The sequence below is a fragment of the Schistocerca nitens genome, chromosome 8, assembly GCF_023898315.1.
Source record: "Schistocerca nitens isolate TAMUIC-IGC-003100 chromosome 8, iqSchNite1.1, whole genome shotgun sequence".
NCBI lineage: Eukaryota > Metazoa > Arthropoda > Insecta > Orthoptera > Acrididae > Schistocerca > Schistocerca nitens.
Genome location: NC_064621.1, coordinates 109,666,188 through 109,688,359, shown reverse-complemented (window position 1 = coordinate 109,688,359; position 22,172 = coordinate 109,666,188). Strand labels below are relative to the sequence as shown.

Sequence of the window (22,172 nt, the reverse complement as noted above, 5' to 3'; positions counted from 1 at the left end):
CTTTTGTTTTTGTTTACACACAGTTGCGTAAACAGTTGCGTATAGGCCAAATTTGTGTAACCATATTTTCGTGTTTATCTGTAATTTAACTGACTTATTCTTAATAAACTATTACGTTTATCATGAGTGAAAAGTGCTTGACTTGCCGTAGAATTTTTAGGTCGGGGCTTTGGTGTGATGGGTGCCGTAGTTTTTTCCATGTGGGTGACTGTAGTGGCGTGGGAATAGGGGAAGTAAATGAGACTCATCAGTGGTTTTGTAGGATTTGTAGTAGAGATAGGAAGATACTAGAACAGGAGGGGAAAATTGCCGCCCTTCAGGCTGAGTTAGACAAGGCCAGGGGAGATCTTGACAGGTGAAGGAGGGAGAAGGGTAAAGAGAGGTGGGAAGTGGCAACAGGCAACAGGAGGAACAGGCCTAGAACTTTGTCTGACAGCTTTATGGTGAATGTGGAAAATAGATTTGACCTGTTGCTTCAGTTAGAAGCTGGTGAGCCTCAAGCAGTTGCAGGTGTAGACAGGGCACAACAAACTTTCAGCAGCAAATTGAAAAGTAAGAATGTAGGGAAATCAGTAAAGAGAAAGAAAGTGTTGTTGTTAGGTAGTTCCCATGGAAGAGGTGTTGGCCAACTTTTGCAGGATGAACTAGGATCAGAATACCAGGTCACCAATTTTTTTAAACCTAGTGCTGGTCTGGAGCAGGTGACAGAGGATTTAGGATCACTTTGCAAAGATTTCACTAAGGAAGACACCGTGGTTATAGTGGGTGGGGCAGGTAACAGTATTGACAGAGATCCTGGGTACAGTATAGAGTGTGACCTGGCGAAGATTGCATCAGCATCGAAGCATACTAGTGTTGAGTTTGTATCTGTTCTTGGGCGCCATGACCGACCTCATTTGAACTCTTCTGTCAAGAGAGTTAATTTGGAGCTGGAACGGCTGCTCATGTCGGGTGCGGGGTCACACATTGGTGTGGTTCCTGTTGATTCTCTCAGTAGGTGGGATTATACTAGGCATGGCCTTCACCTCAACAGGAAGGGGAAGGGTAAATTGGCTGGGGAAATAGCAGGAAAGTTAAAGGGGGGAGGCACTGTCATGAGTGGTAAAATACCAGTGGTTATAGGATTCAGAAAAGACCCTTTTTTAGGGTAGGGAGGACAGAAAGAAAGCAAATTTTAAGAGAGGTTAGAACTGAGACAAATCTTCAGTTTGAGAAAGAAATCAAAAAACATAATTCCAGCTTATTACATCAGCATAAACAGCCATTGGTTAAGAATTTTCAACTGTCAGCAGATATTTTAACTCCACCCAATTTTAACTCAGTCAATGAGAAATGTCAGCTATCTTTATTGCATCAAAATATTCGAGGACTGAGAAATAAAATTAATGAATTAACTATCTGCATAGATGAATTAGAGTCTTCAAACCCAGCTGACATAATCTGCCTCTCTGAACATCATGTGACCACTGGTATAGAACTTTTAAGTGTTACAGGGTTTAGGTTAGCATCTCACTTTTGTAGATCAGAAATGGAGAAAGGAGGAGTTGCCACATTCATCAGGAACTGTCATAAATTTAAGAACATAGACATTCATAAATTTTGCCTAGAACAGCATATGGAAGCATGTGCAACAGAATTAGAATTTCACAAAAAATCCTTCATAATATTAAGTGTATATCGAGCACCTGCAGGTAACTTTAATCTGTTTGTCAACCACCTTGAAGCTGTACTGGCCCATTTAACAACCAAAAACAAAGAAATAGTGGTTGCTGGTGATTTCAATGTAGATTTCGTTAAAGACTCTCCCAATAAGAACTTGTTTGAGTTAGTAACACTATCATTCAACTTAATTCCCACAGTAAAGTTCCCCACTAGGATAGCCACTTGCTCACAAACAGCCATTGATAATATCTTTATAGAAAAGTCCAATGAACAAAATTATATTACAAAACCAATAGTCAATGGCCTCTCAGACCATGACATGCAGTTCCTTCTGTTAAATGTTAATACTGAACAGGATATAAAATCTGTTAAATCTGAGCTCAAAAGGGTAATCAGTAAGCCAAAAATTGATTATTTTAGGACACTCCTCAGAGACATTCACTGGACTGATGTTTACAGCATTCATGGCATGAATGAAAAATATAACATTTTTGCTAATAAAGTGCTTACCTTATTCGAACACTGCTTTCCCCCAAAACTTACCAAGGTTAGAGCAAAGTCTACAAAGAAGCCATGGATTACTCGAGGAATAGGGGTATCTTGTAAAACAAAAAGAAAACTGTATGTGTCACTCCGAAACATTTCCAATGTTGATGCTATAGCACATTATAAGAAATACTGCAAAATATTAAAGACTGTAATACGGATGTCAAAGCAAATATATTACAAGGAAAAGATAGTCATATCAGATAACAAAATAAAGACAATATGGGATATAGTGAAGGAGGAGACCGGTAGAACCAGACATGAAGAGGAACAAATAGCATTAAGAGTAAATGATACATTGGTGACAGATGTGTATAGTGTTGCAGAACTTTTTAACAAACATTTTATAACTGTTACTGAAAAGATGGGGTTGTCAGGTTCGGTAGATGCTGCTATGGATTACCTTAGACCAGACATTTCAAGTAACTTCCTTAATATGAATTTGACCCTCACTACCCCAACAGAAATAATGTCCATCATAAAATCTTTAAAATCAAAAACATCTAGTGGGTATGATGAAATATCAACAAAGTTAATTAAAGAATGTGATTCTGAGCTAAGTAGCATATTAAGCTATCTATGTAACCAGTCGTTTATTAGTGGAATATTTCCTGAATGGCTGAAATATGCTGAAGTTAAGCCACTGTTTAAGAAGGGAGATAAAGAAATAGCATCAAATTTCCGTCCAATTTCACTGTTGCCAGCATTCTCAAAAATTTTTGAAAAAGTAATGTACAGTCGTCTTTATAACCATCTTATCTCAAATAACATACTGTCAAAGTCACAGTTTGGATTTCTGAAAGGTTCTGATATTGAGAAGGCTATCTACACTTACAGTGAAAATGTGCTTAATTCATTAGACAAAAAATTGCAGGCAACTGGTATATTTTGTGATCTGTCAAAGGCATTTGACTGTGTAAATCACAATATCCTTTTAAGTAAACTAGAATATTATAGTATAACAGGAAATGCTGCAAAATGGTTCAAATCTTATATCTCTGGCAGGAAACAAAGGGTGTTATTAGGAAAGAGACATGTATCAAGCTATCAGGCCTCATCCAACTGGGAACTAATTACATGTGGGGTCCCACAAGGTTCCATTTTGGGGCCCTTACTTTTTCTTGTGTATATCAATGACCTTTCATCAGTAACATTACCAGATGCCAAGTTTGTTTTGTTTGCCGATGATACAAACATTGCAATAAATAGCAAGTCAAATGTAGTCTTAGAAAGATCAGCCAATAAAATATTTGTGGACATTAATCACTGGTTCCTAGCCAATTCTTTGTCACTAAACTTTGAAAAAACACACTACATGCAGTTCAGAACTTGTAAGGGGTGTCCCAAGAGTATATGTCTAACATACGATGACAAGAAGATAGAAGTGGACAGTGTTAAATTCTTGGGATTACAGCTTGATAATAAATTCAACTGGGAGGAGCACACCACAGAACTGCTGAAGCGTCTTAACTAATCTCTGTTTGCAATGCGAATTTTGTCAGACATAGGGGATATAAAAATGAAAAAGCTGGCATACTATGCTTACTTTCATTCCATAATGTCATATGGGATTATTTTTTGGGGTAATTCATCAAGCCAAGCTAAAGTTTTCCGGGCACAAAAACGTGCAGTGAGAGTTATATGTGGTGTGAACTCAAGAACATCCTGCAGAAGCCTGTTTAGGGAACTAGGGATACTAACTACTGCTTCCCAATATATTTATTCCTTAATGAAATTTGTCATTAAAAATATATCACTTTTTCAAACCAACAGCTCAATTCATGGAATCAATACTAGAAATAAGAATAATCTTCACAAGGATTTAAAGTCACTTAGTCTTGTACAAAAAGGTGTGCATTATTCAGGAACACACATTTTCAATAACTTGCCAGCAGCCATAAAAAGCTTAACAACCAATGAAATTCAGTTTAAGAGAAGCCTAAAGGATTTATTGGTGGCCAACTCCTTCTACTCCATTGATGAATTTCTTAGTAAAACCAACTGATTTGTATATAAGTACAACATAACTTCTGCACAATTTCAGTGCAGTAATGTGTTCATTGAAAATTTGTGTGTGTGTGTGTGTGTGTGTGTGTGTGTGTGTGTGTGTTAGTATAATCTAACTTCTGCACCATTTCAGTGCAGTAATGTGTTCATTGTAAATAAGTATTACAGTAGTTGTATTACCTTATAAATAAATAAAAAACTTTTTTATTTTAAATTCAGTGCATTAGTATTTGTAAAATGACTCTTAATGTTCATTAAAAAATGACGATCATTCCACTTGGGACCTGTGGAATGGTACATTAGCTTATTTGTTTTAGTTGTAAATATTTGTCATGTATTGTTGTTTTTCTGACATGTTCCACATCCTGGAGGACCTCCTCACTACGGATCAATTGGAATGAAAGTAAATCTAATCTAATCTAATCTAACCAAACGAGAGAGTGCTGGTATGTTGATAGACACAATAAAAAACACACACACAAATTTCAAGCTTTTGCAACCCAATGTTGCTTCATCAGGAAAGAGGGAAGGAGAGGGAAAGATGAAAGGATGTGGGTTTTAAGGGAGAGCGTAATTAGTCATTCCAATCCCAGGAGCGGAAAGAATTACCTTAGGGTAACACACATCCATCCACACATATACAGACACAGATGCAAGATATTCCACTTCGTGACAGAATGGCAATGTACTTTAAACATGATGGGTGCCCGGCACATAGCACACGTGCAGTTGAAGCGGTATTAAATAGAATACTTAATTACAGGTGGATTGATTGTAGAAGCACCATACCATGGCCTGCACGTTCACCAGACCTTACATCTCCGGACTTCTTCCTTTGCGGAAAATTGAAAGATATTTGTTATTGTGATCCACTGACAGTGTTTGAAAGCGTGTCAGCTCATTGTCAATGCATGTGCAACAATTATTGAAGACAATCTACTCGCTGTTGTGAGGAATTTCATTGCACATATTGCCAAATGCATTTGAGTTGAAGGAAATCATTTTGAGTGTTTATTACATTAATGAGGCTATTACAGTTGCTCATGCAGTAACAGCATGCATTCCCATAATTTGATAAGAGGTCAGAAAAGTAAATGTATGTATCACACTGGAACAACAGAAATAAAGTCCAAATGTAACTACTTTGTGTGTTTTAATTTAAAAAACCACATTGTTACCAACTGTTCATCTAAATGGTTGTAACATATTATAAGTGTTGGAATATTACAGTGTCATCCATCGCAAAGCGAAACAAATGTTCCAAATCGAACATCCATATTTATTTACATACTAGACAAATATGGATTACAAAATTGGGGTACCTATTTAAAATAATGCAGTTTCAATCAATTTGACCTATGGCCGCACCTTCTAGTGAGCCATCCATAGCGCCATCTGTTTTCCCCTGTCATGCTTGAACAAATTTTTTGTTCTTATTTTATCGTTTGATGCTAATTTCATGTGATATTTGGTCCGGTCACTATCAATAGACCACCCTGTATAGTCACTCTTATAATTATTTACTTTGATACACTAAGTTTAATAATTACTAATATTGTAGTTCCTTAGTTGTGACGGAATACAGAAGTTTAGATTTTTCAATTTTAACAACATACCTTATCTCGCAGCCCCCTCCCCTCCTGCTCCCCCCCCCCCCCCCCAAACACACACACACACACACACACACAGGAGTGAGGGAGGCACTCATTAATTTCATGACGCCTTGTGTGCAACAGACCTTTTCATTGTGGGATTGGAAAATTTATCATCAATCCATCCCGCCCATTTCAAAAATACCGAAGATTATCAATGAAAATAATCAGTCATAATTGATCATAGACACAAGCATAGAGTTTGCTTCTTTTTCTGGACTGCAGAGACACAAACAACAAATTTTTCTCTTTTCAATTACATTATTAAAATAGTTCAGATAATGTGAAATAAGTTCCATTAATTAATTTCAGTTGTGTGGTAAGAATACACAATAATTTGGCTTTAATATATATATTAGACTTATTCATTTACATGAACATGAGCCCTAAAAAGAAACATTCATCCTCTTTAGTTCTGAATTAAGCAGTATTTATTAGAAAATATCTTACAGTTAGTTATAGAATGTGATTAAGCTTATGCTTTAACAAGTTCATTGAATTTTTGTCACTGTGTGCACTTAGTGTTAATTTCTTTTTCTTTTATTATTGGAGGAACTGATAAATGAAAAACATACATTATTATGTCTGTTAAATAAACAATATGCAGTTTACTCTTTTCTGATTTAAAATAAAAATTGTTTTCTATTGGTGACTATTATTTCAGAGCAAAGTCGTCGAGATGACCTTGAAGCCTTGGGTCATATGTTCATGTACTTTCTCCGAGGAAGCCTTCCTTGGCAAGGGCTGAAAGCTGATACCCTTAAAGAGCGCTACCAAAAGATTGGTGACACAAAGAGGGCCACACCAATTGAAGTGCTCTGTGAGGGTCACCCAGGTGATTATTCTTTATTTCACATATATTTTCAACATATGCTGCCCCATCTCACCCTTTCTTGTCCCAACCTTGACCAAACTGTGGATGATAGTATTGTTTAGGTGAGTCATATGCAGTAATGTTATTTTAGCCTCAGTTTACATGCAGTGTTGTTCTTAATTAGATAAACATTACACAGTTGTAATATATTCTGCAGCTGCACTTAACAAGCCGCCTTATAGTATGTGATACTGTGTATGTAGTATATTGGCTTTTCTATACTATTTGCAAATGGGGTGTGAGAGTAACTATGGTCTGTAATATCAAGTACTGTGAGGTACTAAATGTTGGTATAGATACCTGTTTCCAGTGTCTGTGGAAGATTGTCCTCTAATACCTTTAACTTGGTGAAGTTAACTAGCTGAATATTAAATGGTGACTTGATTGATGCTGTCAGAGCTAACCACTATCAACTGCTTACCATCTCTGATGATGGCCCTTGAACTTACTGTGATGATTACTTCTGCATGCAGTGGTTGTGCAGTCATCAGTATGACTATTGCTGTGTGTTGAATAAATAGTCAAATCCCAGATAACTAACACTGTGTATGTTCTGGGATCTCAAACATATTCAAAGAAAAAGTGCTTTATAAATAAAGCCAACCAGTTCATAACTCTTACTTGAAAGTTTTGTACTTCAGCTCTTCTCAGAGCCAGGATATTATGAATTATGATTGCAGCAGATAGAAATTAAAATTTATTGACATAAAATTCTTTGCTCCTCCATGTGCCAACCTACTCAGATTCTGAACACAGTGGTTGTGCAAAACTCAATTTGTGCTTTTCTTGCATTACATGCTGAAAACAGTGTATCAAGACAGTCGTGTAGTGGATGCAGAATTTCTTGATTTCCAAAACCTATTTGACTCTGTACTCCTCAAACTCTTATTATCAAAAGTACAATTGTATGGATGTCAAATGAAATTTGTGACTGTATTTTAGTTTCTGCATCTACATCTACACTGATACTCTGCAAGCCACTACTAGTTATTTTCTTTCCTGTTCCACTCGCAGGTAGAGCGAGGGAAAAAAGACTGTCGATATGCCTCCGTATGAGCCTTAATTTCTCATTTCTTATCTTCATGGCCCTTACATGAAATACATATTGGCAGCAGTAGAATCATTCAGCAGTCAGCTTCAGATGCCGGTTCTCTAAATTTTCTCAATGGTGCTCCTTAAAAGAATGTCACCTTCCCTCCAGGGATTCCTATTTGAGTTCCCAAAGTGACTCTAACACTTATGTGCTGTTCGAACCCACTGGTAACAAATATAGCAGCACACTACTGAATTGCTTCGATGTCCCCTTCAATCTGACCTGATATGGATTAAGCACTATTAAAGACTAGGTCGCACCAGTATCCTATATAACGTGACCTTTACTTTCCTAAAATTTTCCCAATAAATCGAAGTTGACCATTCACCTTCCCTACCACAGCCCTCCCGTGCTTGTACCATTTAATATCGCTTAGCAATGTTACGCCCAGATATTTAAATGACATCACTGTGTCAAGCAGGACACTAGTAATGCTGTATCTGAACATTACAGGTTTGTCTTTCCTGCTAACCACATTAGCTTACATTTTTCCACATTAATCATACAAATTAGAAATTTTTTTCTAAGTCATCTTATATCTATCTACAGCACTCAACTTTGACATCTTAACATACATCACAGCATCATCAGCAAGCAACTGCAGATTGCTGCCCGCCCCATTTGCCAAATCATTTATGTATATAGAGAACAGCAGCGTTCCTATTGCAATTCCGTGGTGCATTCCTGAAGATCCCTTGTCTCTGATGAACATTGACCTCGGAGGACAGTATACTGGGTTCTATTACTCAAGAAGTCTTCAAGCCACTCACATATCTTTGAACCTGTTCCATATGCTCTTCTCATCATTGACAATCTGCAATGGGGCACTGTGTCAAATGCTTTCTGGAAATCTTGAAACAGGGACTCTGCCTGTTGCTCTTCATTCCTAGTTTGCAGTATATCATGTAAGAAAAGGGCAAACTGAGTTTCACATGAGTGATGCACTGAAACTGTGCCGATTCATGGACATAAGCTTCTCAGTCTCAAGAAAATTTATTTTATTTGAAACGAGAGTATGTTCAAGGATTCTGCAGCAAACTGAAGTTAGGGATATTGGTCTGTAATTTTACCCTTCTTGCGTACAGGTATTGAATGCGCCAAGGACTTTATGCTGAGCGAGACATTCGCAATAAATGCAAGCTAGGTAAGGGGCCAGTGCTGTAGAGTATTCTATGTAAAACCAAACTGGGATTCAATCCAGACCTGGTGACTTATTTGCTTTCAAATCTTTCAATTGTTTCTCTACACCAGGGATGCGTATTAATGTGTCGTCCACACAGGAGTCTGTTTGATGGTCAAATGACAGTATGTTTGTACAGTTCTACTGTGTGAATAATGTCTTGAATGTGAAGTTTAGAACTGCAGCTTTTGTTTTGCTATCTTTAACTGTGACACCAGGCTAATCAACAAGAGATTGAATGGAGCCTTAGATCTGCTCAGTGATTTTGCATAGGACCAGAATTTTCTTGAGTATTCTGCCAGGTCTTTGGCTAAGGAAGACCAAGTATGTTATTCTGGTTTGAGAGTCATCAGTGGATGTATAAATAACTTCAGGTATCACCCAAGAAAAGAATGCTGTGAACATTGCTGTTCATGTTGTACTTTACAGATCTGGCAAACAATATGAATAATAACGTTAAACTTTTTGTAAGTTATTCAGTTATCTGTAATGAAATATTTTCTGAAAATAAATAAATAAAATCTGTGGAAATAGCAAGTCACTTCTTGATAAGATTTCAGTGTGTTTTGGACGCTTGCTTTAAATGTTCAGAAATGTGGAACTGTGCAGTTCATGAAACGCAGAAATGTAGTATTGTATGACAACAATATCAATGGATGCCGGTGAAGCTGGTGAAATATATGAGTGCTACTGTAAGTGAGAGTATGAAACGAATTCATTGGTAGGATACTGCAAAAAATATAATCAGTGTATGAGAAAGATTAAAAAAAAAGAAAAAAGTGTGGCGGGGGGGGGGGGGGGTTACCCATCCTAGAATAGTATGAAAGTGTTTTGGGTCCATACCAGAGAGTCCTATAGTCCTAATGGGATATTGAAGCTGTACAGAGAAGGCAGAACAAATGGTAAAAGGTTTGTTTGACAGATGGGAGTGTCATAAAAATAGAGAAAACTGCAAGCTGGTGTATTATGATTCTTCCAGCACGCCATACACAAATTCACTGGGGAAGAAGCACTAATAACAGAGTGGTTTGCAGAGTATGAATGTAGATGTAGAGGGAGCATTTTGCTTTATTTCAGTAATTAACCTTGCCACTTGTTACTTTATATATGAGCCAAGCGAAACGGGGAGGAGAGCAGATTGTATTCCCACTGTTATGGGGGACTTTTCAGTAATGCAAGGTTTCCATTTAGTTTGGGGGCGGGGGGTAAAAAACTCTCAAAGTACTACACATGTCTGCATGGTGCTATCAGTGTTTTTCCTTTTGACTTCTCATTATTTAACCATGATGTGAAACAAGTTGTAGTGATATCTTGTGTTGTTAGCATGTTTAGTTACTAACAAACAGGAATATGGAAACATAGATTGGGTTTGTAAATTTATTTGAGAAGCGTGCACACTAGCAAATGTGTGCACCAACATTGCTTACGAATTTTGACTTTTTTTTTTTAGAGTGATTAAAAGATCTGCAGCATTACACTTGATTCTATATTTCTTGTAGTTTTAAAATTTTCATAATTATTTCCTAATCAAATAATCAAGGACTTAGTTCTTTTATTACCATTGCATTTAACACTGACAAGTCATTGCTCCAGTTTAAGAACATAGAGATTGAATGAAAATATTGGAACACTAGGACTGGCGCATGTTTCAACATAGATACAGATGGTAACCAAGCCTTCAGATTGTGCTGTTGTATGTGACCATGAATGGCATCTGTGCAGTGTCTACAATGTATTACAGGTGTCAGTTGTGGTCAGAAGTGTGTTGTGTGTAGCAGAGAGTGCATTATATCAGAGACAATTGAATTTGAATGTGGGTGAATTGTGAGTGACCATACGGTCTGTGCCTCTGTAACAAAGAAAGTGGAAGTGTGTGGTGTTTCAAGAGGCATTATATTGAAGATTTATACTGCGTACGATGAAATCGGAAAAAATTGACTGCTAAGTCACAGTGTGGACAAAAGTGTGTGCAGAGCGATTGTGACCGATGGTCATTGAAGAGGATAGAGAAGAAAAATAAAGAGGACGATAGCTGCGAAAGTATCTCCAAAGCTAAACTATCGCACTCACAAGCCCTGTTAGCATGAAAACAACATGAAGGGACTCCATAAGAAGGGAATTTCAGGATGAACTGGAATTTCAAAACCACTCACCAATGATACAAATTGCCATAACAACAAAAACATGTGCCAAAGCCATAAAACCATATTATGGCACTGTGGAAGAAAGTAATTTGGTGGGATGGGTCTTGTTCACATTGTTTCTACCTTCCTTCCCCAGGAGTGAAACATGTGGGTTTGGCGATGATTTGGTCAGTCATATTGTGGTATTCCATGGGCCTCATGGTACTCTGCTAGGTCACATTACTGATAAGTATTATGTAACCATCTCATGGCATAATGTTTACTCTATAAAGGTGATGCTGTGTTCCAAGATGACAGGGCCCCTGTTCACGCAGCTCACGTAGTGCAGGAATGGTTTTGCAAGCACGAAGATGAATTTTTGCATCTCCCCTGGTCCCTACAGTCACCAGATCTCAATATTATTAAACTTCTTTGTCTGCTTTGGAAAGAAGTGCATGGTCATTATCTGGCTTCATCATTACTTGGACTTCACAACATTTTTCAGGATGAAATCAAACAGGACCTGCATTTGTGTGTTCCGAGTCAACTGGAAGTTGCATTGAATGCCTACAGTTTTCCTGCACGTTATTAGGCAGGGTAATGTGTTGTTTTTTTAGTGTTTCCATATTTTTGTCCACCCCATTGTAAGTGTAACACTGTAGTATACTGTGGTATTTCATTTGTTCAACTATCTCCTCCCCTCCCGAATGTCCCCACTTGCTTCCCAAAATGTATTATTTTAAACAAAACTGATCTGATTAAATTCTTTCTTCTTGGTCATGTACCCGCATGCCAGATTGTGTCGAAACCTGGAAACCAAACTTTTATGGAAATTCACTATCATTTGTACCTTCTTATTGCACCTATCCAACCAGAAATTTTCCATAGCTCCCCCCCCCCCCCCCCCCCCCCCATCCATCCATCCATCCACAACTCCACAGAGACTCCCTCACAGTGCTAGTATTTTCAAGGGAATTTACAGTTTCAGGCCTTCGGCATCTGTATCGTATTTCTTTACTCCCCCCCAAGCAACAGTGGTAATCATGCCGCATTTGTGATATATTTAAGCATTGTACACCTAGTCATAGATACCTTTTAGAATGAATCTAGTCCATTCCATTATAAATTTTGACATCACTCGTCGTTTTCTTTAAGCAAAATTACCATTAACCACACTGTCATTTTACTTTCAGAGGAAATGGCGATGTATTTGCGCTATGTACGAAGGCTGGACTTCTTTGAAACTCCCGACTATGAGTACCTTAGAAAATTATTCCAGGATCTCTTTGAACGGAAAGGCTATGTGGATGACGGAGAATTTGATTGGACGGGAAGAACAATGGTGAGTTCCACTAACACCAAGCAGCAAGATCAAGAGCGATGAATGTGAAGAAACTTGAAAATAATGAGAAAAAGTTTTAATCCCCATTTTCTGCGACGTAATGTATTTTATAATACGTACATTTTTCAGACCCAGTAAATTTGTGTCGGAACAAGACTTACAATTTTTTTCTTTGATTTAGTTTTGTTTAATTTATTCTATATATGTAAAAATGTTTATTCATTTTCATGAATTACATTTCTTTCTAACAAATGTATGTCTGTTTGTTTGTTTTCTATAAGGAATAGTTGTACTGAGAAAAGCATTCAGTGCATGAATGTTCTGTTGTGCAAGTTCTCTCTTCAGTTAATGTTTGTGCATGGTTTTCTTGTGCATGCTGCTTTTGTTAAAACAGCCTCCTAACTTTCAAGCATTGCGACAAATCAGGAATGCTCCGCCTTCTCACATTGGGAAAACTAAATCTGATAAGGTCTGTATGCTTTGTGGTGTTTTGGCTTTTAGCGCTTCTCTTATAAATTATAAGGCGGAAAGATTGTTTTGCCAGTCCTCCTTTCTTTTTTCTTTCTTTTTTAGTCTACATAGGAATTCTTAGTTTTGAGAACAACTGGTTGTTAGTAACATACATTAGTAGGAGATACTGATAAATTAGTTCTTCACTATTCCATTATGTTGTTGCATTTGCAAGCCAGTACATCTTCTGTATTAAATTTCAATATACAGTAAATAGAACAGATTACCACTGTGTGTCTGTATTGGAATAGCGTAAAGATTCTATCAAGTTTTTGGGCCTCGTATTTGTTTGAACCATTATGTTTATGCTTGTGTCAGCCATAGCAAAGACAAAAAAAATATTTTTATTTTACAACCAATCTTGATGTCATTTTTACCAGTCAATTCCGGTGGTTTCCCTCCTAGTTAGTCTCGGTCATACATTGTTATTAGCTATGGTATTAGTGTGGGACAGCCTACCTCCGAAGTGCTGTATTTTCTTCATTTTATCCATATTTCATATTTTTACAAATTATGCTGAAAATATGTGTATTAATTACATAATTTTATTGACATCACATTTATTTACAGTATTAAAAAAAACATTGTTTGGTCCTGTAAAATCTAATCAGTTTAAGAAGAAATAACTTTGCAACCATATATTGCACTTCCCTATAGTTTGAAAACAGGCACCTCAAGTATATATGTGAAAATGGAAGCTCAGTTTTATGTACAACAGCCACAAAGCCTCTCGTTCTGTCAGCATGTCATCTCTGGTGGACTAGAACCTTAAAATAACATATCAAAACTAATTGCAGCACAGCAAACATTTTCCCAGTTTTGTGGTGGTTGCACATAAAATTGCCTACTAAAATGCTGTGTGACACAAGGAGGGGGGGGGGGGGGAGACTAGAATATCTACACTAACGAGACCTGCAATTCCAAGTGTACATAACGCTCCGCTTTAATAGTGTGTCAACATCCTAGTATTAAAACAGGAATCTCGGGCTATGAATTCGGATGTGCATGTCTCCCCTCATGAACCATGGACCTTGCCATTGGTGGGGAGGCCTGCATGCCTCAGCGATACAGATAGCCATACTGCAGGTGCAACCACAACAGAGGGGTATCTGTTGAGAGGCCAGACAAACGTCGACAAACATTTGGTTCCTGTAGAGGGGCAGCAGCCTTTCCAGTGGTTGTAGGGGCAGCAGTCTGTATGATTGGCTGATCTGGCCTTGTAACATTAATCAAAATGGTCTTTCTGTGCTGGTACTGTGAACAGGTGAATGCAAGGGGAAACTGCAGCTGTAATTTTTCCTGAGGGCATGCAGCTTTACTCTATGCATAAAAAGTTCTCGGTATACTTGCCGCGTCAAATTTGGATAAAATCCTGAGCTTTCGATGACTACCTCAGTCTTCTTCGTCAGGGGTGAAACTGACTGTAGTGGACAGGTGAGGCTTCCGCTTTTATAAGCAGTGGACGGCTTCTCATTGGCTGGATGACATCACAGTGAAAACGGCGTATACGGAAATGGCGGCCTCTATGTCCATAGATTTTGTTTGCATGCTTTATCCAGCGTTGCTTGCAGCGCCATCCATTGCAACAGGCAGAGAACTGCAAGGAATGTATGAAGTCGCCCTCTGTGCTCTTTCTTTATCAACTGCGTGCTTCCATGCATTGCTGAGTGCATATCCGGACTCTCTGTTGAAATTATTTTCACAAAGTGTAATTTCAACTGCTTCCCTGATGAAAGAGTCCCAATACTTTGAAGCGTGAGCCAGTATTCTTGTTTCATCGAATAAAATTTTATGTTTATTTAACAAACTGTGCTCAGCCACCGTTGATTTGTCAAGATACCTGTATTTCCGGTGACACTGATGTTCCACACAGCGATTGGCAACAGTTCTTATAGACTGGCCCACGTAATTTTTGCCACAGTCACAAGGAATGCTGTAAATTTCCGGTACTCTCAGGCCGAGATCATCTTTCACAGGTCGCAACGTTTCCTTAATCTTCGTGGGTGGCCAGAACACTGGTATGGTTCCCTGCCGGCTCAGGACTCTGCCGATCTTGCTGGTCATTGCACCACAGAATGGTAGCCGCGCGATGTGTTGGTCCTCTTGATCTGTTCTGTTTTCGCTGTGACGTCATCCAGCCAATGAGTAGCCGTCCATTGCTTATAAAAGCGGAAGCCTCACCGGTCCACGACAGTCAGTTTTACCCCTGACAAAGAAGACTGAGGTAGTCATCAAAAGCTCAGGATTTTATCCAAATTTGACGCGGCAAGTAAACCGAAAACTTTTTATGCAAGGACTCCATCGCGAAAGACTTCGTAGTCAGCTTTACTCTATGGTTAAATGATGATGATGATGATGATGATGATGATGATGATGGCATCCTCTTGGGTAAAATATTCCGGAGGTAAAGTAGTCCCCATTCAGATCTCGGGGGGGGGGGGGGGGGGGGGGGACTACTCAGGAGAAAGAAAACCTGTATTCTACAGATCGGAGTGTGGAATGTCAGATCTCTTAATCGTGCAGGTAGGCTAGAAAATTTGAAAAGGGAAATGGATAGGTTGAAGCTAGATATAGTGGGGATTAGTGAAGTTCAGTGGCAGGAGGAACAAGACTTCTGGGCAGGAGAATACAGGGTGGTTTAATAATGAATAAAAAAATAGGAGCATGGATAAGCTACTACAAGCAGCATATTAAACACATTATTGTAGCCAAGATAGACACAAAGCCCACATGTACCACAGTAGTACAAGTTTATATGCCAACTACCTCTGCAGATGATGAAAAGATTGAAGAAATTTATGATGAGATAAAAAAAAATTCAGATAGTGAAGGGAGATGGAAAAATTAATAGTCATGAGAGACTGGAATTCAGTAGTAGGAAAAGGGAGAGGAGGAAAAGTACTAGGTGAATATGGATTGGGGATAAGGAATGAAAGAGGAAGCTGCCTGTTAGAATACTGCACAGAGCATAACTTAATCATAGCTAACACTTGGTTTAAGAATCGTGAAAAAGGTTATATACGTGGAAGAGGCCTGGAGACACTGTAAGGCTTCAGATAGATATATAATGGTCAAGACAGAGATTTAGAAACCAGATTTTCAATTGTTTGGCATTTCCAGGGGCAGATGTGGACTCTGACCACAATTTATTTGTTATGAACTGTAGATTAAAACTGAAGAAACTGCAAAACGGTGAATTTAAGGAGATGTGTCCTGGATGAACTGAAAAAATCGGATGTTGTAGAGAGTTTCAGGGAGAGCATTAGGGAACGATTGACAGGAATGGTGGAAAGAAAACGGTAGAAGAAGAATGGGTAGCTTCGAGAGATGAAATAGTGAAGGCAGCAGAGAATCAAGTAGATAAAATGATGAGGGCTAGTAGAAATCCTTGGGTAACAGAAGAGATACTGACTTTAATGGATGAAAGGAGAAAATATAAAAATGAAGCAGGTGACAAGGAATACAAACATATCAAATATGAGATCGACAGGAAGTGCAAAATGGCTAAGCAGGGATGGCTAGAGGACAAATGCAAGGATGTAGAGGCATATAGAACTAGGGGTAAGATAGATACTGCTTACAGAGAAATTAAAGAGACCTTTGGAGACTAGAAACACCTGTATGAATATCAAGAGCCCAGATGGAAAACCAGTTCTAAGCAAAGAAGGGAAAGCAGAAAGATGGAAGGAGTACGTAGAGGGTCTATGCAAGGGTGATGTTCTTGAGATCAATACTATGCAAATGGAAGAGGATGTAGATGAAGAAATGGGAAAATTGATACTGCTTGAAGAGTTTGACAGAGCACTGAAAGACCTAAGTCGAAACAAGGCCCTGGGAGTAGACAACGTTCTAGTAGAACTACTGATAGCCTTGGGAGAGCCAGCCATGACAAAACTCTACCATCTGGTGAGCAAGATGTATGAGACAGGCGAAATACCCTCACACTTCAAGAAGAATGTAATAATTCCAATCCTAAAGAAAGCAGGTGTCGACAGGTGTGAAAATTATCGAACTCTCAGTTTAATAAGTCACAGGTGCAACATACTAACACAAATTCCTTACAGATGAATGGAAAAACTGGTAGAAGCCGACCTTGGGGAAGATCAGTTTGGATTCTGTAGAAATGTTGGAACATGCAAGGTAATACTGACACTATGACTTACCTTAGAAGATAGGTTAAGGAAAGGCAAATCTACGTTTGTAGACTTGGAGAAAGCTTTTGACAATGTTGACTGGAATATTCTGCAGTTCTGAAGGTGGCAGGGATCAAATACAGGGAGTGAATGGCTATTAACAATTTGTACAGATACTAGACGGCAGTTATAAGAGTCGAGGGACATGAAAGGGAAGCAGTGGTTGAGGAGGAAGTGAGACAAGTTGGTTGTGTATCCACAATGTTATTCAATCGGGATATTGAGCAAGCAGTAAAGGAAACAAAAGAAAAATTTGGAGTAGGAATTAAAATCCACGAGGAAGAAATAAAAACTTTGAGATTTGCTGATGACATTGTAATTCTAGTAGAGACAGAAAAGGATCTGGAAGAACAGTTGAATGGAATGGACAGTGTCTTGAAAGGAGGATATAAGATGAACATCAACAAAAGTAAAGTGAGGATAATGGAATGTAGTCAGATTAAGTCAGATGATGCTGAGGGAACTAGATTAGGAAATGAGACATTTAGAGTAGTAGAGAAGTTATGCTATTTGGGAACAAAATAACTGATGATGGTCGAAGTAGAGAGGATATAAAACGTAGACTGACACTGGCAAGGAAAGCATTTCTGAAGAATAGAAATTTGTTAACATCGAGTATAGATTTAAGTGCCAGGAAGTCTCTTCAGAAAGTGTATGTATGGAGTGTAGCCATGTATGGAAGTGAAACATGGACGGTAAACAACTTAGACAAGAAGAGAATAGAAGCTTTCGAAATGTGGTGCTACAGAAAGATGGGTTGATCAAGTAACTAATGAGGAGTTACTGAATAGAATTGGGGAGAAGAGGAATTTGTGGCACAACTTGGCTAGAAGAAGGGATCAGTTGATAGGACACATTCTTAGGCATCAAGGGATAACCAATTTAGTACTGGAGGTCAGTGTGGAGATAAAAATTGTAGAGGGAGACCAAAGAATTCATAAACAAAGCAGATCGAGAAGGATGTAGGTTGCAGTCGTTACTCAGAGATGAAACAGCTTCCACAGAATAGAGTAGCTTGGAGAGCTGCACCAAACCAGTCTCTGGACTGACAATGACGACGACAAACAACAATGAGAGTTGGCCCATTTCGAAACCAAAAGAATTTGTCTCCAGCTGTCCAGTATCGTTTCCTGATTTGATTGAAATGTAATGCTTGACATGGCAGGCTCCTTTTGATGTGGTCATAGCATCTCTCTCTCTCTCTCTCTCTCTCTCTCTCTCTCTCTCTCTGTCTAATTTCTTCCATTATTGTTGTTGTCGTCTTACACGCTTAATCCACATTCTGCCTCATAGCTTTAGTGCCAGAAGTGACGTAACAGACCTTATGTCAGCTGCTTCTGTTCTTCATTCATCTCTCTTCTTTTTTTTGGGGGGGGGGGGGTAATCCAGTTTTCACCATCATATTTACGAGCAGGAAATATTTTTGGCAATAAAGTAAAATGTTTAATCATTATTGTCTGTCTAGTTTGAAGCTGTAACCCAGAGAATTTCAATGTTTACTTCAACTCTATCTGATGTATTGGTCTTTCCCCCCTCCACCCCTCCCACCCACCCACCCCACCCCCCCCCCCAAAAAAAGAAAAGAAAAACCCTTACTGTTTTCATCACAAAAAATTCCTTTTCATACAGTAATGAATCTATCTTCAAACACACACAACTTGTATTAGAGGTAACACCTTTATCCACTGACTTCACATGTACCATTTCTTTTGCACAAAAGATATAACGATAATGACGCATTTTGGAGATATCTTAAATGTGATGCATCAGTTAAACTATATATTTTCATAGTGCTTAAGTGCAGATACGAAAACCACCAAATGAAGAACTTGAGTTCCGCAAACTCTTAAACCAACATAGTGCGTGCTCTATTTTTATTTTGTCAGCCAGTCTATGCTCAGAACATGAGATGTCGAGGTGCATTTACACGGGTCATACATTTTAGCAGTGTATGGCCACAATAATGTTGATGTAAAATACCCAATAGGGCCCTACAAGTGTGTGGACCATCTGCATGTGCCTGCAATGTGTGAGAGTGAGTGCAAATACAGTTTCCAAACATCAGCAGACGAGTTGAGTGCTTGTCAATGACCACACAGATATCACACACAGTGTCCTTACCACTAGAATTAGGCAGAGTGTATTTGAAAGACAAATAATGCATAAAAATAAAATTTTGTACATGGCTGGAGCAGCAACGTCAGAATGAAATCATCTTGTAGTAATAGTAAACAGCCAGTTAGTTGCAAAATGGAAGGTTTATTAAAATCTCTCTGCCATGGTTTCAACATTTATAAATATGTTCTCTTCAGAAATATTGACAACTGGATTTCACTGTATGACAGAGGTATGTTATAATGTAGCCGAAAGGCTTCAGCCAGATGTAAAATTTCATCTCCAGTGCACTAGCTGTTCATTGGTGAGGAAATACCAAATGATAACCATCATGTTGTGCATGTTTTAATTATTATGGAGGCAAAATTTTATAACTGGCTACGCTTCACACCTATGTTTTAATGCACATGTACCATGGCGTGTAATTCGATTGTCACAATTTCTTTCTTAAGAAGTAGTTTATACAAACATTGAAACCGTGGTAAAGGGGTTTTAATAAATGCTGCATTTTGGAACTAATTGGCTGTTTATTAGTTGCGCAAGAAGATACAGATAAAAACTGTAATTCATTATTTGTGAATAAGAAACAAAAATATTTATTGGAAACATTATTGATTTAGACAAATAAAAATATTTGTCATTTGTGAATAAATAGCATTAAGAAAAGTAGATAAATTTGAAATAGAATGTCATTTATTGCTCCAGTTCTTCGCCATTTAATAAATAGATATACATTTTGTTGCTTTTAAATTAGTTTTCACAACAACTCTTTCTTCAAATATCTATTTAGAAATTTTATTTCATTTTCAAAGATTTGTCATCATGAGACACTAAGGAAAATACATTCTACACATTCAAATAAGATATTGGTGTGTTATATACTCCTGAAATAGTTTTTGTTTCAGGATAATATTATAAGAATTTCAAATCACAAAATTTCTTCGGCAAAAATTGAGAAATTGTCAATTCTGCAGTAGTTTCGGTAGGTAAGTTCGTCATGGTTTCAACTGCCAGACCACATTAAAAATAAATTTTCTTCTTGCGTGTCTACTCCGTTGTTCATTGTCAGCAGCATAGATGAAGTATTTGTTTTTTAAATTATGGCTAAGACAGTGCCACAGTAATTAATTGCAGTTGGTGTAGAAAGGCGAAAAAAGGTTTTCCAATTCTCTCTAAATGCTTCCTCGATTAAAAAACAAGTGTGCTGCAGTGCTGCTTCCCCCCTCCCCCTTCTCTGCAAAACCTTGTGTCTCCTGAAGCTTTTCAATCTCAAAACTATATGTAGCTACATTGACGTGCGTTCCACCTTCTAATGGAAATCTTACTCAGAGTTAGCCCTAAACACTTTTGGATGATGTTAGACATCCAGCAGCATTACACAAACATTTTAGAAGACTTCACATATAAACTGTGTTGATGTTAATCTTTGGCAAATGCTTAGTTGTTATTTTTGTTCACTCATTTTTAACGTTACAAATACAAAAGAATTGCATAGTTACAGTGAAACCCCTGTTTTATGTTTTCGTGCAGTCCCGACTTAAAAAACGCAAAACCAAGGAAAGTGCAAGATAAACGCAAAACCAAGGAAAGTGCAAGATAAACGCAAAACCAAGGAAAGTGCAAGATCGAGGAAAACGTTAAAAACCCACAAATATGAGCAAAAACATATATAATTGCCATATATGATTAAAAATCGTAAGCCTCTCGAATGCATTAAATTAAATGTGTATAAGTGAAGGAAATTAAATGTACTGTAGACTGTATATGCATGAATTTGTGGTAATGAATGTCGTCAGTCCTCAAAAAATCAGATATGTAACAGCAAGGAAAAACTCTTCAAAAAATTGAAATTGGTGTCAGGATACAAGGTAATCAAGCTATTTTCCGATATGCTGTGACCACAAATTATATGACAAAACACATATTTTTGAGAGGTCTTTCCTTTGCACTTACCCAGAAAAAAGGAAAAATTGATGAACATGGTGAATGAACTGAGAACTATGAAGTACAGTGAAAGACGTCAGAATCTAACATGTGGAGTTGTTAATTTCTGTACACAGTGCAAAATGTGAATTTCAAAGGAAGCTCAGGCGCTACAGTTTTGCTTCATGCCTTGTATCACTGCTGCCGATCTTTATGATCTACAGTGTGTGGTCCAAAGTATATACATGACTAGTGATGTAGTTGTTGCAGCTGTATTGTGTCAGATTTGAATACAAAAGGCTTTAAAATGTGCTTTCGCCAAACCCTTGTTCTATTTCTATGTGACATCTCTGCTGCAGCAAATGATCTGTACAAAAAGTGTATTTTCAGCACTTCACAAAATGCCTTCACCCTTACTTGCACTCCTGTCATTGAAGGGCCACTACCTCTCTCCACACATCCAGCAGGCGAGCTCATTTTGTGTGTGTTAAGCCCCTTTTACACAACCGACTTTCTTTATTCAATTGGCTACTCGAGACAAGCACGTCTACTGCAGCACCCCTGGCATTTCATTCCTATACTGACTCTCGTCTATTTCCAGTGGTCATTTTTGTTTAGATGTCGGCACTAAAATTGCCAGGGTTGTGATAGCTGTCTGCTGTGTAGTTTGGCATCTGAATGGTGAGAATGAGGTTAGTAGGGACTATTCTTTTTACGGAAAAATCTAAATATAGTAACAAAAAGTAGGAACAAACAATGACAATAGAGTTTATTAATGATCCAAATAAAATACGTTGTCTAAGTACTTGCCAGAAGTCATGTGGTGAATTCTCTAGGCTCTTAAGAACTGAAACAATAGGAAAAGTGTCATCCAAATGGTTCAGAACATATACAGGCATTTGCTCAGGAAAATATGTCCTTGCAAACACATCAGACAGTATGTAGAACACAG

At 38.0% G+C, this 22,172-nt stretch overlaps 1 protein-coding gene across 2 annotated transcripts in view; it reads left to right on the top strand.

Moving 5' to 3' along the window:
• The window catches only part of LOC126198699 (casein kinase I), a 349,981-nt gene that overhangs the window by 262,042 nt on the left and 65,767 nt on the right, over positions 1-22,172 (top strand). The window contains exons 7-9 of one of the 2 annotated variants that reach the window (XM_049935199.1): positions 6,532-6,702; positions 12,331-12,479; positions 12,874-12,948. In XM_049935199.1, the coding sequence (XP_049791156.1) occupies positions 6,532-6,702; positions 12,331-12,479; positions 12,874-12,948 (395 nt within the window). The remainder of the gene's footprint in view (positions 1-6,531; positions 6,703-12,330; positions 12,480-12,873; positions 12,949-22,172) is intronic. The other variant, XM_049935200.1, reaches the window with a different exon arrangement.